The sequence below is a fragment of the Lipophrys pholis genome, assembly GCF_963383615.2.
Source record: "Lipophrys pholis genome assembly, chromosome: 21".
Classification (NCBI taxonomy): Eukaryota; Metazoa; Chordata; class Actinopteri; order Blenniiformes; family Blenniidae; genus Lipophrys; species Lipophrys pholis.
This window is the reverse complement of record NC_137649.1, coordinates 8,778,558-8,797,930: the sequence shown is the minus strand read 5'-3', so window position 1 is coordinate 8,797,930 and position 19,373 is coordinate 8,778,558. Positions and strand designations below refer to the sequence as shown.

The following is a 19,373-nucleotide window of genomic DNA, read 5'->3' as shown; positions in this document are numbered from 1 at the left end:
GGCATAATTGTCACATTCCTTCTGGCACAATGAACAGCAGCAGTAATTAAAGAGCTTGCCGTTAATTACCTAGACCCCGGCTCTACTTTCCTCTTTTCTCGGCCCCCCTCCTGATCCCCTCTCTTCTCCTCTTTCTTCTCCACCTCTCATTCACTCTGTCCATCGTCATCAAAGTCTTCCGAAACACACCCGGCCTCCCAAAGCCTTGACTTTGAGCAAGAAATGCTTTCATGTGAGGACTCAAGTGAAAATTCTCACTTCGTGTCCTTTTTTTTTTTTTTTTACTCCACAGCCCCCTCTGTCTGTCTTTGAACCCCCAATGACAACACACATCATCTTTCATAAGACAGGAATGTGTGTGACCTGGTAATGGGTTCGAGGCAGATTGGGGAGGGGGGGGGGGGGGGGGGGGTGAAAGTGGGAGCTAGAGAGAGAGAGAGGGGGGGGGGGGGGGGGGTCTCATAAAGAGGCAGTTTTATGATGGCTCTGGGAAACTCTCAGATTTCCATAAGGCCTGACCAGGCCAAGTTTTCTCTGTCAGTGACCACTCCTCCCATAGAGGACACACACACACACACACACACACACACACACACACACACACACACACACACACACACACACACACACACACACACACACACACACACACACACACACACACACACACACACGTACACACACACACGTACACACATCACAGCATTTAAAGAGGAAGTCCCTATGATCTCTATGTGAGAGGGAGGTACCAGCAGAAGCGGTGAGAAGCCTCCGTCTGTGTGTATCATGTGTCCTCCCTTATCAGCTGCTCTTTCTCCTATTGCAAAGATGTGTCACTGCTTTTGTCTGTCTTCCTCTTTTGTCTGTCCATCCGTCTGTCATCCCCATATTCGAATTGATGACATCCATCTCAGGACCTTATTCATTGTGTTTGTTTTTTTCACCAAAATATAAACAGAAAACTTTCAAAACTCCTCACACAGCCATCATCCTCTCCTCTTTTTCTTCTCTTAGTTTCCCCTGATTATCTGCTCCTCCAACTTTTTCTCCTGCCGTCTCCCTCCTTCCCTCTCATGCTCTCAGTGTCTCTCCAACTCTCCATCCATTACAAGAGCCACAGAGAGCTGAGAGCAGATGCTGTCTGTCCAACTGCCGTGCCCCATAGCATTGTGTGCTTCACCTCTCCTTCCCCCCTCACTCCCTCGTTCCTCCTCTTCACGTCCCTCTCGGGGCTCCATTTGTTCTCCACCCAGAGAAGCTAATGTCTGTTTTCTCCTCCTCCTCCTCCTGCTGCTGCTGCTTTTCCTTACACTCCTTCATTCTCTGTCCTTTTTTTCTGCCACACAGTACCCGGTGCATTTCTGAGTGTGTGTGTGTGTGTGTGTGTGTGTGTGTGTGTGTGTGTGTGTGTGTGTGTGTGTGTGTGTGTGTGTGTGTGTGTAGGGAGGGGTGTGTCTTTGACCTGGGTTTGACCTCAGGGAATAGGAGGTGAAAAGGTCACGGCCCCTGCACTAGTCGCACAGGCAAAGACACGGGCATAAACATGTATGAACATCAGCAAGCAAGCACACATACGCACACACACACACACACGCACACGCACGCATACAAACACAGACACACACACACACACACACACAGGTGTGGTGCTTCTACTGAAGGGCTCTAGGGTTCCCTTTGAAAAGCGATTGAAGACACAAAGCGGCAGCAGAAAGAAGGCGCGAGATGAAAAGCTGGCAGTATAGATTTAGGTTCAGACCTGCCAAAAATACAACCGATACAATACAATTTGCCAGTGGGTCTATGTCAACAGCGCACACACAGCTCCCCTCGGCCTGCTCTTCCCCCTTGCGTCTCCTGTCGTTTTATTTCGCTTTCATTAAGATCTCAGCGCAACAAAACTCCCTGACTGCACACGTTCATTTATCATGCCTGCGCCTAACATCTGCACGCGATCAGCAACTAATAAGTAGAAGCACACGGGCAAACAATCATTCATATGCACAAACACTCAGTGAGTGTGTGTGTGTGAGCACCTGCAAGTACTAACAGCGGAAATAGCTCATTTTTTACAAGTACAGCAGTAATGATGACTGGAGTGTCGGAAAACCTTTCTTAAGCCTTCATATTTTCTGTTTAAAAGACCAAATCATGGATTATATGTTTGGTCACACATAGAGTTAACAGAACAATGTTACATTCGTAATTTCACTGAAACTGTGATTTAATAGTCTCTGATTTATCTGCATAGGTTTAGAGATTTTGGACTGAGAACTGCTGCACAGACCAAATAAATTAAGGTTATTGTGTTTCAAAAATGTCCAAAATATGCAAACGTAAAACTGATAAAACTGTCAGATTTCTTTGAAAATACATTCTATCAAAAGAAGAAGTTCCTCAAAAATCTGTTGGCAGCGTGTCCTGGAGTGTGCCGCTGTGAGGCAAGATAACACTAAAAAGAGGAAATGCAGTGTATTTGTGGAGCAGCTAACCTTTTACTGAGAGACTGGCAGCAACATCCACAAGACTGCTATACCCAGATGGTCCCTTGGTATCTGCTGGCAAAAGCAAACGTATCTACAAAGGATCTTGACAAATCTGAAGACATTACCCCGGACCTTTCCAGTGCTCGAGTGTCATTTCCAACTTGTCTTATGGCTTTTTAATGCTCTTAGTCAGAAGAGTTAGAGGGGGAAAAGTGTGCGATCATCTGCTTCTCAATGAATAGCCGGGGGCTATTAAGGACCCCGTTTGACGTAGCCTGACAGGTCTTTTCTTCAATGTGTGTGTGCGTGTGTGTATGTGTGTATGTGTGTGTGTATGTGTGTGTGTGTGTGTGTGCGAGCAAGCGTGCGTGCGTGTGTGTACATGTGCGATTTAGAAATTCATTCAGTGTGCTGATTAAATGACCGGACCCTGTGTGTAGAGCCTGGGGCAACAGGGGGTTGCAAGGAATCACTTAAACATAAAGAACTACATGATCCCCTCTCTCCTTTCCTCACCTGCTCTCACACACACAAACACACACAGATCATCTCGTCACACTCGGCTGTGCTTGCTTTTCTAGCAGTACACCCTCCTCCTCATCATCCTCCTGCTCCTCCTCCCTTCTTCTCTCCTGTCCTTCTTCCCCCTCCTCCTTCTGTCCCTGGTCACCTTGTGAGGGGCAGCCTGCTCTGTGGCACAGCTGCTGATTATGTCATTATTTCTGGACCATTTTGGTCTCCGTGTGTGTGTGTGTGTGTGTGTGTGTCTGTGCGTGTGTGTGTGTGTGTGTGTGTGAGACTAATGAAGCGTTGCAAAGGGACGCATGCCAAAATGACCAGGGCGTGCATCAGAGCTGCAGATGTGTCAAAGCAACCCCCCTATTCTCTTATATACACACACACACACACACACACACACACACACACACACACACACACACACACACAGCCAAACCCCCTCTCCTTCAATTTAATCTGCAGTTTATTTTTCCTTTCTTCTTTTGCCATCCCGTTTCCTCACTGGCCCGTCCACCGTCTCCTTCCGTCCATCCTCCAGACTGCCTCCTTCGCTTCAGCTCCTTGCTCTCCATCCTGCATTGTTTGCCCAGCCACCGACACCCCTCTCTCCCTCCCTCCCTCCCTCCCCCCCTCCCTCCCTCCCTCTGTTCTCCTCCTCTCCAGATGTCCCTTCCTATCTTCCAGACACCCTCTCTCCTTTCTTTCCCTTCTGCCTCCTGCGCTCTCAGCCCCTCAGAACCGAGCTGACTTTCTGACCTCCAGAGGCCCCTGCGACAACGCTTTATGACCCCCCCCACCATTTGCGATTGGGTTCTCTCAGCCTATGTTCACCATATAATCGGAGGCAATGAATTTCTCGGTCTCTAAACAAGAGCCAGCCGAGCTGTGATTTTGGGGTTTCCTGCTGTTTGCTGTCATTTAGTGTCCAGATTATCATTTCTATGGCAGCCTTAGCACAACCCCCAATTTAATATAAACAGAGCAGAGGACTTGGGATGGAAAGAGATGATATCAAGATGATGAGAATTCTCTATATATGAGTCTTAGGGTGGGGGTCCGGACAAGCCAGGGTTGCAATGGAATAGGAGAGCGACTTCATCAGTGTCTTTGACCCTGTCCTGTCCTTGACTCCCCAGCCAAGGTGCACCTTGAGAAGAGCCCATGTGACGCTAATGCTCCTGCACACGCAGACACAGCAGACAGCTAGATATACACACACGTACGCTCACGGCAGCCCCTCAAGGCTCCATGTTCTCAAGGCTATCAGTGGAGTGAGGGTGGCTGATGTTTGCTCAGCTTTGAGGCCCATTTCCCGTCACAGCAGTCTTCTCACCACAGGCTACCACTCAAAGGAGACTTGAGACATTGAAAAAAAGAAAAGTGATTATGGTTGTGAAAATTGAAAACAAAAAAAAAGAATAACAGAGAATTATTGAACCAAACCTCTGGTATTACTTTTCCTTTTCTTTCATGAGTTTGTTGGACTCTTCAGCCGTGGCACAGTCTTATCAGTGTTCGAGGGGGTTGGGGACGAGCGTGGTGAGCGGTAGGAAGAGAGGGGACATGGGTTGTGTTTGCCTAAAGTGACAGTGTGGACCAAGGGCTTATCAAGGCCTTTGTAGATTATTGATTGGAGCAGATATGTGAGGCACAGGGGTCCATGTGTGAGTGTTCGAGATTCGGATAGCTCTGGCTTTACTCATGGAAATGTCACGGGCCCTTCAACTTCAGTTTCAACACGTCTTTTTAAACTCGAGCTTCACAGTTTGAAGAATTTGAATTTTCCCAAAGTGCAGGAATCTTTAAAAGACAGAATGCGCATCAGACAAGTTTGTCGGTGGCATTTACAAAATCTATAACATCGCTAATTGACAGAGATACACACCAATACAGTGATTGAGAAGCCTGGGAAGTGTTGGTATTCCCAGGCTGGGTTGGGGTTAGGAATTAACCTGACCAGCAGTCGGGGCTTATGTTGTGTCCCTGCATTTCATCCTTCAAGGCAACAGCTTGCTAGCACGCGCACTCACTTAGACACACACAGCCTTATCTTCCAGGGTCTTGTCTTGTTTGGCTAACACTGAGCAAATAGAAGGTGCAATACATCTCCTGACAGTTCCCAAAAGCAACGGGGAGAAACGCGCTGGTCAAACAAACAGCCAACCCTGTGTCACCGAAAGAGAAGAGATTTCTCAGGCTTCACCGAAACGAATGCAAAGACACACACACACACACACACACACACACACACACACACACGGTGTGTGTAACAGTAGCCTTTATTTGAAGGCCTGGGCCTCTGGCTACCTTTTTAAACGTTTGTCTAAGCAGTCTTAAGATGGGGGGGGCGGCTGCCGCTGGACTGAATAGCTCCCAGCAAGCAGTCCACAGGCTCCTATTGTCCTCCGTCATATTTTATTATCTCATCAAAAAGCAGGAAATCCGATTCCCCCTCTCTGAAAAAGAGCTTATCCTTCTGTCTCAAAGCAACCTGTCACGAGAGAGGGATGGAGAGAATGGGGTAGAGAGTTGTGGGGGGGGGGAGAGAGGGAAGTCAGGTTTAAAAAAAAAGAAGTGATTAACTGTCTCATTGGTATCAGACCTGCTTTCTTCTTTTCATTTTCTTTCTTGTTGTTCTTCATGCACAATTGGAATTTAGCCAAAGCGCAGTACAGCGCAAAGGTTAGAAAAACGCTGCTTATCTCATTTTCCCCTTCCCAATCTTCCTCTTTTCATAATGTGTCACACAGGGTGAGAGCAACAGTAATATCCTATTATTCATGAAAGCTTTTGGGCTTTTGTTGTTTTCATGAGCTCCTTACCCCGTGCACACATTTCTGTTGTCTGTTTCTCATCGTCTTGTTATCCACTGAACAGATTACTGAAATCACTGATCACAGAAACCTCATTAAAACTATATTTGCTACCGTTTACAAAACATTTTTATTTTTCTCAGAATGCAAACCAGTAAATTCAAATTATTTTACATCAGAAATGAAGATAAAACAGCATTTTTCAAATCTGTCCCAATCACAATCACCTCGTCTGTCTTTCCAAGGCCTCATATAAGCAGAACTCTCCATCCCTATCTTTCTGCCGCTTTGCTGCCGCTTTCCATCCTTCCCTCTCTCCTCCCCTCTTTGTACATCTGTCCTTTAATTTTGGGCTCTGCTGAGAAGTTGTTAAAAAGCCCTATGAAATATGTATGAAGGATTGTGAGCCACGCGATTGGCCCCATTTACTGGACAGCCGAGCGAATGAACGGCCACACTGGATAATCCCCCACAATGCCTCTGGAACAAAGGCCCAACAGCTGACCCTAGAGAGACAACGAGAGAGAGATGAAGAAGGGGGAGTGAAGGGGGGGCAAGGGAGAGGAGGGAGGGCTGCAAACAGTTAAGGCTCATTGCTGGTCAGGGGACAGGTCGCACACACACACACACAGGGACACACGACTCACATGTACTTGCAAAAACAAAGGCTTGTGGGACAAGAATAACTCCCCGTGTTCTCTTGCCTTACTCTCTCTCCTTAGACTCTTCTCAGCCCCTCCTTCTCTCACCATCTCTCTCTCTCCCCCCCTCCTATTCTCACTCTCTCGCTCTCTCAGTCAAGAGGATCTGAAATACCAATACCCTTTTCTCCTTGACATTGCTTTCTCCTTGCAGTCAGCGTTTTGCTGTCCTTTTATAGTCAAAACGTCAGGAGAAATTCCATGCAGGAATATTCTTAGTAATGCGGCACTCCCTGCATCTAACAGCCAGGGCGCTGCGCTACGCCGGCCTGTTGGCCCGGTCTATCGGGAGAAGTGTACACACACAGACACACACACACACTGACGATGCATTGCACACACACAAAGTTGCCCTCACATCAGGGTCATTGTGTCAGTATTTCACAAACCACAAACAGCACAAACAATAAATTATATCCCCATCTAGCCCACCAAATAGGAATTCAATAGTTGGGGAATTGGGTTAGTGTGTGTGTGTGTGTGTGTGTGTGTGTGTGTGTGTGTGTGTGTGTGTGTGTGTGTGTGTGTGTGTGTGTGTGTGTGTGTGTGTGTGTGTGTGTGTGTGTGTGTGTGTGTGTGTGTGTGTGTGTGTGTGTGTGTGTGTGTGTGTGTGTGTTGAACACCCACGTACACACAGTGTACAAGCTCCTTATTCACGACTCACCTTTTCACTCCAGCAGTGGTCAGAGATATGCACACACACCAGACACACAGGCATCTTAGCCTCCATTCATCACCTCAAGGGGGGCGGTGTGGCTGTCCCACGTGTGTAGCAGTGTGTATGTGGATGTGCGAGGAGGCCTGACTGTGTGTGAGTGTACATGTCCATCGGTGTGTGTGTATGTGTGTGTGTGTGTGTTCCAGTGGCCACTAACCTTGCTGTGTCCTGACACTCCTGATGAGTATCTGCAGGACACTGGAAGAGAGGAGTGGAGTGCGCACTGTCAGGCATTTGGGCAAGCTGCTGCCGTATATGTGTGTGCGTGTGTGTGTGTGGCAATATGTGTTTGTGTGCATGCGCATCGAGGGAGGCGGGCAGGGAGACAGTCAGCATTATCCAAGCAGGTGACCCCTGAAGGCTGCGTCGCCCTGGAGCTTCGAGTTGAGGAAAGACACTCAGCCAAATACACCAGAGTGGCTGGGGTGTGTGTGTGTGTGTGTGTGTGTGTGTGTGTGTGTGTGTGTGTGTGTGTGTGTGTGTGTGTGTGTGTGTGTGTGTGTGTGTGTGTGTGTGTGTGTGTGTGTGTGTGTGTGTGTGTGTGTGTGTGTGTGTGTGTGTGTGTGTGTAAAGCGAGCATTATGTAGAGCTCTGTCACAGGATGTGTCATCTCCTTGGCACAAGGAGGTGTGTGTGCTGGTGTGTGTGCTCACGCCTGCATCGGCGCGCTGGTGTGTGTGTGTGTGTGTGTGTGTGTGTGTGTGTGTGTGTGTGTGTGTGTGTGTGTGTGTGTGTGTGTGTGTGTGTGTGTGTGTGTGTGTGTGTGTGTGTGTGTGTGTGTGTGTGTGACAGAGTGTTGGCTTGGGGGAAGGTGTCACAGATCTTTGCCAGACTAATCATCTCCATGGTGTCGGTGAGCGCTGCTGTCAGGGACACTAAAGAGGCGGCGTGTCTCCCCGTTCCCAAAGCATTTAGTACTTCCTCTTTCGCCAGCACCTTTCCGCCGCTCCTCGGTCAGCTCCGCTCTCTTGTTTGGTCACAGATTTACAGTGGGACTCATAAACATGTCACGCTCGCCATGCTGTCGGGAGGGGAAGCGGGAGGTGTGAGAAACCTGAGAGTTCAAAAGAAGTGGATTTTCTCAGGCTGACACCGCAGTCAGCTTTAACGGAAGTAGACACTTGATAGACAGATTAATTGTTTCAGATCGACTGTGGAAATATGAACACCTGAGGAGTAGACAGATTTAAGGACATTTCAGCCACGGCGCAGCATCGAAAGGGAGGGGTATTCGGAGGAGGCGATTTTAGGCATTGCTCAAAACTGAAAGCAAATTTTCTAAATTTATGTAAAACACTTTGTAACAATCAGCACATAATCTAAAGAAAATCTACTTCGATATTAAACTGGAAATTCTCCAGTGGTTCTAGTGATATTAGGAACACAGTCAGTCACATCAGTTTCAGTTGAGGTGAATGTAGGTCTAGCAGGGTGTTGTCATATGAGACGGTTTTGTTTGTTGTGTGTTACCAAAATGAAACCATTGAGCCTTACATCATTTCTTCTAACAGATGCAAAACACTATTTTGTTCCATACGTGAGAATAATGTGGAATTAAATGTGTAATTACAAAGAATCAAGTTGTTCCTTTCACTCTGCAGCCGTTTATGTTTGAAATGAGGAGAAACCTGAAAACTCACAGCCATGATTAAATATTTTCATCTTCTCTTTGCCCCACGAAGGTCCCCGATCGCTTCCTGGAGGTGGCTGAGGTCACACTGAGAGAGTTTTTCAACGCCATCGTGGCTGGAAAGGACGTGGACCCCTCCTGGAAGAAGGCCATTTACAAGGTCATCTGCAAACTGGACAGTGAGGTCCCCGACGTCTTCAAGTCCCCTAATTGTCTCCAAGAGCTTCTACACGAGTAAATCTCTCCTCCTCCTTGCTCACCGCTTTTGCGCTTTTGTTTGTTTTCTCTGAATTTATAGAATTTCAAAAATGATATTCTTTTTTTGTTTTGTTTTTTTTTCCCTCCAACTTTACTTTCTCTATTTTTATTTTTTTTTAAATGTATGAAAGTTATGGAGTAGCATTCCCAATTTGAAGCCGCTGTGGCAGTTCCTAAAAGACTTAGCTATTGTGTTGTTGTTCCTATATTATGATGGTTATTCTATGTTTTGTTTTTCTATTATTCTGAACCTGAACTGAAGAGACTCTAATCTTACTGGGTGTTTTTTTTTTTTTTTTTTTGGACCGTGTGAACCTTCGTCGGGTTTGGCCTGCTTTTCTGATCAACACTAACTGAAGTCCTCTGTGTGCGGAAGGAGTTCTCAAGTGTCCATTTACACCACTAAGAACATAGGCAGACTATCGTGGCACCCACGGGTCCCCTTCCAATCCAGAGGGTACCCAAATGAACTGTTCCTGCTAAAGTGGGTGCCCCACAGACTTGATGTGTCTGCAGATACACGCACACACACACACACACACACACACACACACACACACACACACACACACACACACACACACACACACACACACACACAGAAACAAGGCCTAGTGAGGTTACTGACTGAACTAAAACTGAACTCACGGTACTGGTCGGCATTACTCTGTGGGAATTGGACCAGTTTCAAATAGCTACTGAGCTCTACCATTTTTTTGAAGTGTGTTTTCCCTGCAAGTGGGGCATTGTGTTCATTGGGTGTACATTATTATTTTGCTTACTATTCTTATTGTTGTTATCCATTACTTTATTTGTCATTACTGCTTGCTGAAGTACTGCTTGGCACTTCAAGATCTGTTTGTCCCTTGATGCCGAGAAAAAAAAAAAAAGAAAAAAAATGAAAATAAATTATTGCTATTAATATTATTCCAAAAGATTTTAGATTCTCATATTTTATCCCAATTCCCCCACTTTTCCTCTCTGCTAACGTCGTCGAGTTTGACCATTATTGAAGAGAACTTTGATTTTGTTTTTTTTTGTTTGTTTTCTTGTGACAGTTGGGGCAACTTTGCTGGATTTGGAATTTCTATTTACCTCAAGTGACAAGCTCACCCAACACAAGATTGTACCAGAGATGATGAGGGGGAAATAGGCTGCAATGACAAAGTAAAAATGCAGATATATACACTATTAAGACAAAGTGTTTATTTTAGTTTTGTGATAGCTGTTTTTCAAACAGTTGGATTTCCATTGCTGCTCCACCTTTGATGACTAACTGCTTCCTCTAAAAGAGCATTCGCTTCTCTATCAGCACCATATATTTTTCCTCCTTTAGACAACATTTATTGTTTGTTTTTTTTGTTTACCTTAAATGAAGTCACTCTGTGTACGGCTTTCAAACTCTGGTCAGCTGATACACGGCGTAAATGGCATTATGAATAAACTACAATAATATTTGATACTTGAATATAAAGACGACTGGATACACATGAACAGAAACGCCACACAGAGTAAGTCAACTTTAAACGAAAAGTTCATTAATTCAGCTCCAAGAGGAACTTCCCCCGCATATAATATACACACACACACACACACACACACACACACACACACACACACACACACGCACACACGCACACACCATCTCCTTCCCTCCATGTTCACCTGACTGTGAGTGAGCGAGCTCCTCTCTCAATGCAACAATACGAGGTCGGAGGTGAGCACTCACCCCAGGGGTAGATGGAGGAGCTCTCAGCACTACAAAGAGCAGGGACAAAGGCACAGAGCGAGAGAAACATGCACCTGAAGCCCTCCGCTCGGTCCTGCCGTCCCACACTGGCAGCTTTTGAGACCCAAAGTGTGAATCTGTCGAAGCCACTGTGCCCAGATTGTTAAATGGCATTCCTTTCACTTTTTCCTGAGATTCTAATCCCAGATTTTTCCACATGAGCTGTACGTGTACATCCAGTGTGTGCGCGTGTGTATGCGTGCGAGTGTGTGCGTGTGCGTGTGCGTGTTGCTTTTTAAAAAAAACATTTTTTAATCACAATGACTTTCATCCACCCTCTCAGGCTTTTAAGACTTTTAACAAGCAGTTGGTATGAGTTGCCCTTTTGATGAGGTAAGTTTGAAGCATTGAGTGGACGGCTGTACGTTCTGTGGTGCGTGCGAGCCTCGTTGATCTCACCTTGGCGACATTAGCTTAGCGTGTCACAAAAGATCAAAAGGGCCAGGTTGCTTAACCTGCTGACTCGTCTGAGCGAGACAAAGCGCCTGACAAAAGGAGGCAGAGAAAGACGGAGAGCTACTCCCTTCATTATGTCCCCCCCACCCCCACCCCACCCCATCCCCTCCTCCTCCCCCGGACGGTGTTCTTCTTCTTCTTCTTAAGATCCGGTGAATCGCACACACATTTCTCACCGAACGGTGGGCTAGGCCCGGCATGTCTCAAAGTCTCAAAGCAACAGCCAAGGGCTCTAAAGCGCCACAGACAAAGGCGAAAGGAAAGGACACTTTTATCTGATGCACAGATTATTATCGCTCCCCGCCCTCCTTCTTCCTGCGACTCCACCCTAAAGTTAAAGAATCCCTGCACCTACAAAGATTCATTCAGGATGATGAGGACTTATGTGCAGAAAAAAAAAAAGACCTAGACACCACGTTTAAAATATTTTTGTCGAGTTTTTCCTCTTTTTTTTTTTTTGCGCTTGTTTGATTTTTAGGATTATTGAAATACATATATAGCCTTTTTTTATTAATTGTAAAATAAAACTCTATGGGAAAAAAAAATATATACAGTTGTGAAAGTTCTTGGAAAGGCACTGTTAGAAATTGTTTCATAAAACAAATCTCGAGGGTATTTTTAGTGACGATTTTGTTAAAAATCTGTACTCTTAATAAGTGACTTGTTGGTAGATTAGGAGCAATAGTGGTAGTTTTTTTTTTTTTTTTTTTTTTTTAGCAGGTTTCGTGAGCCGTTTTCATTTTGATTTCTTTACCTTTTTGTATTGCGCTGAATGGACGTCTTCTTGAGATCAGAAAAATATATACTTGGGATTTTCAGAGTATGGGATATTGTTGTTGCTACCATAACTGCTGTCAGGATGAAACACAGAATCGATGTACAGTTCACTCGGAATGCTAGAGAGGGGTGCGTAAAAAGATCAAATAAATAGGAACGTGACCCACTCTCCAATGGGACCCTTCAGTGGAGGAGAGTTGTTATATTTTCTCCCCTGACATGTCTTTAACATTGCATGTTTCCAATCGGCAGTGCCCATGAAGTTGCACCAGCATCCATTTCTTTAATTTCTTGCGACAGAGCGACGCATTAGCCTAGCGGCGGGGTAATGGTGATGTCACAGAGCGGCCCATTGGCAATCTGCGGTCTCTTCCAAACACAAAGGCAGGCCAACGCCAACGTAGCTCTAGATCTGAGAGACGGGACGGGGACTCATTGTCATCAGAAGACTCGTGCCATGGAAAGGGAACATGATGTACAGCGACACTTTAAATTAAAAAAGAGTCTGCAGACCGAAAAATAAGACAAATTCGTGTCCCTTTTTTTTTTTTTTTTTTTAAACTGGGTTTAATGACTGGAAATTGTTTGGACTTTTATGGAATTTATGTCTGCTTTGCTCAGTCTGTGTGTGTGTGTGTGTGTGTGTGTGTGTGCGTGTGTGTGTGTGTGTGTGTGTGTGTGTGTGTGTGTGTGTGTGTGTGTGTGTGTGTGTGTGTGTGTGTGTGTGTGTGTGTGTGTGTGTGTGTGTGTGTGTGTGTGTCTGTGTGAGAGAAAAGACCGATTATGAGAACCTGTGAACCAGCGAGTGACACAATTCTCAACACTGTGGCCCCTCCCCCACCCCTGGGAGTACCATCCTGACATGTAAATGATTCTCATTAAGCGTTGGCAACATGTGTTTGGTGTGTGCGTGTGTGTTGCGATAATTTCCTCTGATCTGTTTTCTGACCTGTTTGAAAGAGGTTTTTGTTTCTCGATGCTTTCAGTAGTAATTCCTTTTTTATTATTATTGTTATTATTATTATTATTGCTCCTCTTTTATTGTAAATATCAATGACGTGGACTTACAGTGGTAAATACTGCCTTTGTATAACTTAGCAATATGTTATGTAAATAGTGTTTTGTTGATGCTTTTTGTATGACATTATTATTCAATTCTAGTGCAGTAATTCCAACTGACCAGCCATGTTTCGAATACAGTCTGAATAGATATACAGGTTGTTGAAGTAAATCTCACGACATGGCTGCTTTTTTTTTTTTTTTTCTGTTATTGGTGTCTATTTGTCTTGCAAATTTTGTGTAATTTATTGGTTTAATTTATCCTAATTTATTTGATGTTGTTTCATTTTGTTTTTCAAACAGAGAAGGCTGTACTGCATTTGAATAAGTAGACCCAACTTAAAAGATTTCATCCTCATTTACTTAAAAGACAATTTTTTTTTTTTTTTTTTTTTTTTTTAAATTAGTGATCTTGCACACTCGTTTGACAGAAATTATGAAGGGAGATCTCGGCAGCTAAACGAAACCGGACAGTTATGGGGGACAAAAAAAAAATTCAAAAAAATCTGTTGTGTTTGAGAGGGCAGAGGGTGGACTAGAAAGCTGAAACTAGTTTGAATCAGTTTTATATTTTTCTCTTGAGATTCCCTCCCTCCCTGTATTGCTTTGGCCCAGCCCAAAAACAACCAGTAGTCAAATTGCCTTTCGTGCCTTCACCCTCTATGAACTGAATGTATGTGCAGTATATATGCAAGCTTGTGCAAAATGAATAAAAAATTACAAAAATAAAAATGAAACAGAGAGTGGACATTGTTGGTTGCGTGTGGTTCATTTTTGTCACTTTGCCGAAAGTGTGTGTGCAGGTGTGTGTGTGTGTGAGTGCAGTATTGTCTTGATATTTCCTGTATTTCCCAATACAGGTAGGAGATATATTTCCTACCTATTGTAGGACATCGTTCACATTCTGAGCATCGCTTACTACAGCATATGCATTAATTGTTCTGTTTGAAGAACTCAGCAGTGGCTTCGCTCTGAGTGAGTCGATGCACTAATGAGGGATTTGGCTGAAAAGCGCCATCCTCTCATCCGAGTTCCTCTACAGGCTCGGGAGACGACTGCAGAGGCCGCCTCATCAGGCTAAATCCAACAGTGTGTCTGCTGGGGGACACAAACATCTACGCACGCGATAAAATTATCTTGTAAACTAACAGCAGAAGTAAATAGAGATTTCCTCTAATGGGGCTGAAGTGGTTGGATTTAGCAAATCAAACGAGTTTTCAGATTTAAAAAAAAAAAAATGGCACAAATGTGGCCTATAGAAAAGCTCAACGGAAAATATTTTCAAGTAATATTTTTACACCCAAATAGAATATATGAATTCTGTAACGGCATCTCATAGCTAACACATACGATAAAGATCTGACAAAAAATAGATCCAGCACATTTCTTTTTTTCATTTAATCATCAAGGTAGAATAATTAATTGGACTATTCAACTTCTAATCTAACAAAAACTGATTATTCTACAGGCATACAATTCTAATATAACTCTAACATGTGATGCTCTTTGAAAGTCAAATCCACAGCTGCCCACAAATAGTTTTATAATTTTGTTTTTAATGAAGAACCTGTTTGACATATTCTCATACTTCACATATCCATATGGTTATTCTATCTGAAGGTGAGCTTGGGATTCATTTACAAAAAAACCTCAAGACCGTTTTCAAAGGGGAACGGTGTGTTCTCTCTGCGTCATTTTGCCGTTTTCTCATCGTGACCTCTCTTGTACTTTCCTCTACGCCTGCCCGTTACGCCATTTCTTTTCTTCCTTTTGTTCTTGCCTGACTGCTTTTCACTCTTTTTGCTTTGATGCTCATTTTTGGAGTTGCTCCTTTTGTGTCTTTCTTGCTTGCTTGCTTTTATTCCTCTTTTCTCCCCCCACTCTCCCCGTGTTTCTTTTCCCTCTCGTCCTCTGCCTGCCTCCCTCCACTTGCCTTAACCGGAGGCTACAGCTCCTTAGGTTGGGCTGAGACAGCATCTTTGTACAACACCGACCGTCTGCTCTGTAATCAAATACCATCTGTCGCTACATCTGAAGACTCACTCTCTCGCTTCCTCCATCTCGCACACACACACACACACACACACACACACACACACACACACACACACACACACACACGCGCGCGCGCGCACAAACACACGCACACACACCACATCTGTGCTTCCCACTCTCAAGCAGTGTGTGTGTGTGTGTGTGTGTGTGTGTGTGTGTGTGTGTGTGTGTGTGTGTGTGTGTGTGTGTGTGTGTGTGTGTGTGTGTGTGTGTGTGTGTGTGTGTGTGTGTGTGTGTGTGTGTGTGTGTGTGTGTGTGTGTGTGTGTGTGTGCACTTTTCATGTACAACGACCCGTGTACTCACAATCATTCCACCTGATTCATTCTTGGCCTGCGGGGAGGAAGCCACCGGAGTCACTTTCACCACTTCCTGTTTTTTTCCACCTCTCCCACTGAGGGGTTCAGAGGTCATTGTCTTCAGGTATCCATGTTTGTTCTGTGTGTCAGCAAGACCTTGGCTGCTGTATCACAGTGGAGATAGTGGACTTTAGCTCCTCAGTCTTAGATCAACGGCCCACTATCTCAAAGGCTGCCAGCCTTTCCCAATGTTTGCCCAATGTTTGTCCCTGCTCCGGCACACAAAACGTTGACATGGTCCCCAAGGTCCCTCTCCAATCCCCTCCTCCCTTCACTTGTTATCACACTCTCTCAGGTTCAAGAACATTTTCCAATTAAAGCATGTTTTTTTTTTGGTGAGGAGAGAAGATTTGCTTTGAGCTTTTATCAAACCTGGAGTTTACAATTGGATTCCACAGCTTGTCCACAATGGGGGATTTACAGCACACTAACCCAAGAACATAAAAAATAAAAAAATAAAAAAAAAGTGTTGTTGTTTTTTTTGTTGAATACCACCACACAAAAGCTGATGTAACTCTTCGTGTAGGGGAACCTTTGTGACGAAGAAAACATAAGGACCTCATTTCGATTTCTTCTCTGTGCAATCCACCTACCAACAACTAAAATGAGCTGTCCACCGTTTAAACTGTTGACACCTACACCTCCTGCAAAATGACTGTGGGCTTGAAACTAAAACTGTGGAATGAATTTTTTTTCAGACGGAGGGGTGAATCTGTCGATATGAATGCAACTCATTTATCTGCTCATCTGTTATACGCTGAATCTACAATCAAATGCTTCAAACAGATCGGTTTGGGCTCGATCCGAAATCGTGAAACAGATTTCCACAGTGCACAGATTTATGGATTCATTCTGCATGTGTTGGTAATTTAACACTGGATTTCCTCTACTGTGGGTAGAGCAACACTCTGGTGTGCTTCAGAGCCACTGGCACAGTGGGGGATTAACTCTGGATTGCCCACATTTGGCATCACTAATGGGGACCCCTAGTGGTCAGAATGTGCAGGTCACACTCATTGTGAGTCATTTGTAATACGTCTCTCATCCTGCATTTTTTTGTTTTTGTGCACTCCTGCTCATTCTTCGCCCACTCTTTATTCATCGTCCTGTCTTTTTTTTTTTTTGTCTCCTTCTCTCACATGTGTGTGTACATTTGTTTTGTGTAATTGGAAGATTCCAGTTGGACAGATCATTGTGCCCTCTTTTTCCACCCAGCCTCTTTCCCTCTCTCCCTGGAAGGCTCCAACGCAACTGGAGCCTCGGAGGCTCAAGAGAGGAGCCTGGGAAAGAAGGAACAAAGGGCCGTCCGTCTGCAGCCATCGCCACTTTGCACCTCCTCTCCTCTCTCCCCCTCTGTTCTCTGCTCCCTTGGTTCCACTCGCTTCCCTCTCCCCCACTGGCCAGCGCCCCAAATTAAGACTTCAGACAAGAAAATGGGCTCACTAAAAAAGTGGGAGAGAAGCTAGGAAAAGAGAGAGAGAAGGAAGGCCATAACAAGCCAAGAGGAGCAGAGTGACAAAGCCTCTGTTGTTGGATGGCAGGGCCCCTCTGTCGCTCCGCGAGGAACTGTCACTGTGTCAACTTGGATCCCTTGTTGCGAGGAACACAAACCATACAGAACGCACACACAAAACATACAGGCACGGAAAGAGGCACGCTGTGGGGGACACCACCTTCACCAACAAGTACACCACGTAAACTCAGGTACACGCCATGCCCATATGATGCTCCAAATTAGTGTAGACAGTCCAGGTGAGGGGAGAGCAGCTGTGAATCCCAACAGCGCACCTTCGTATTCACTGCCAAGAAATGTCAGCTGGGACAAAGTGAGTAGGGAGGCACTGCCCTTACAAGTGAATGAAAGTGGTGGATGGATTGTGAACGTGTGCACATGTGAGAACATGTGCTGAAGGCAGACAATGGAAAAATGATATATAAATGATATCAGGACACCTGTCGAGGCGTTTAAGGTGTAGTGGGGGGCCCCAAGGGCAAACACCTGTTCAAGGTGCTGTGAAGTGCACGCATGCACACACACACACACACACACACACACACACACACACACACACACACACACACACACACACACAGAAACATTGACTTTCCAGAAGACTACATACATGATGGTTAAAGTAAATAAATTTCATTTGACATGTTTTGTCCAAAAGTATGATTTTATTTCACCTAATGAGAAGAGGTCACAGAAAATATGTGTGTGTGTGTGTGTGTGTGTGTCTGTGTGTGTGTGTGTGTGTGTGTGTGTGTGTGTGTGTGTGTGTGTGTGTGTGTGTGTGTGTGTGTGTGTGTGTGTGTGTGTGTGTGTGTGTGTGTGTGTGTGTGTGTGTGTGTGTGTGTGTGTGTGCGCGCACAAATTCACAGTAGAGACAGAACAACTGAACTGGTTTGGCTTCCTCCAGTCTTAACTAGGTCTAGTGGGTCCAAGACAGATGGCACTCAGGGCAAAGCCAGTCTGCTTTCTCTCTCTCTCTCTCTCTCTCTCTCGCTCGCTCTCTCTCTCTCTCTCACACACACACACACACACACACACACACACACACACACACACACACACACACACACACACACACACACACACACACACCTCTTTTAATGGCCATTATTGGCATCCTTTGCCACTTCCAGATCCCTGAATCAGAAATCACAGAGGCCCATTATATTTCCTTTTGACCCATTTGGCAAGATGACGGGAGCATCGAGTGCTGGATTAAATGGAAAGCAGTTTATAATCCAGTAATTCTAATGTTTTAATTACTTAGATGAACAGGAGGTGTTTGAGCAAAGGCTAATCTCTGAGACATAAGGGGGAAGAGAGAGAGAGGGAGGGAAAGGGAGAGAGAGAGAGAGGAATAGACAGATAGTAGGAGATTTGTCATTTTCTTTGTATCACAGACACAGGATTGCTTGCGGAATATTAGCTGCGCATTAAAGTTTATCACCTGTTATCGACGCAGATTAAAAGATTCACAGACTTCAGGAGTCACGTTAATAAGGCAAGGCCCACAGAGTCAAGGTGAGAAGCCATTACCAAGTTGAAATGTCACCATATATCCTCACCTAGTTAACTATTACACATATTGTTTTGCTCATATATCCCCCATCTACTTTTATTTGAGATCTGCTGTATCTTGAGTGGCATCCATAGCTGTAACTGATCCTGCAATTGTCTTTGATAACCACCCCTCCTGTCAATCATGCATCAGGACAAAGGCTGCTAAAGCAAGGCTGATGACCTCATGCCTGGGGTCTGCTCCATACCGAAGGGGTCTTAACACTGTTCAACGTGCCTTTTGTGTCTGGAGCCATTTTTCAGACGCTGCTGAGTACTGAGAATCGCCTCGTAGGGATCTCTCGGGGTTCGGGATGCATGCACGTACACACACACGAATGTGCCAGCACACATCCTCTTGATCCATGGGCTGGAGCGTTGAGCCAGGAGTGAGCCTTAAGACAAGGAGTGACAACCGGGACAGCTGCAGGGGTTGGAAGCCAGTCTTAGCTTCATGCCCCCTCCTCCCTAAACCACTCTGCTCCACCACCACCACCACCAACATCATCACAACAGCGGCATCCAGCCAGCCAAACAAGCCATTGTTTCTGGCCAGGGCCTGTGGTATTTCATTTGTCATGAAATGGATATGGACATGGGATGACCATGAGTCTCTTTTTCCAAAAAAGACACTGCTACTGCTACTGCTGCTGCTATGGCTGCTGAGCCCAGATTACAAACTCTC

General features: G+C 45.1%; 1 protein-coding gene across 1 annotated transcript in view; it reads left to right on the top strand.

Annotated features, from left to right (window-relative positions):
• Window positions 1-10,002, top strand: part of prox1a (prospero homeobox 1a) — a 28,891-nt gene extending 18,889 nt beyond the window's left edge. The window contains exon 5 of the mRNA XM_080490880.1: window positions 8,920-10,002. Coding sequence (XP_080347006.1) covers window positions 8,920-9,105 — 186 coding nt within the window. The 3' untranslated portion in view covers window positions 9,106-10,002. The remainder of the gene's footprint in view (window positions 1-8,919) is intronic.
• Window positions 10,003-19,373: the final 9,371 nt, after the last annotated feature.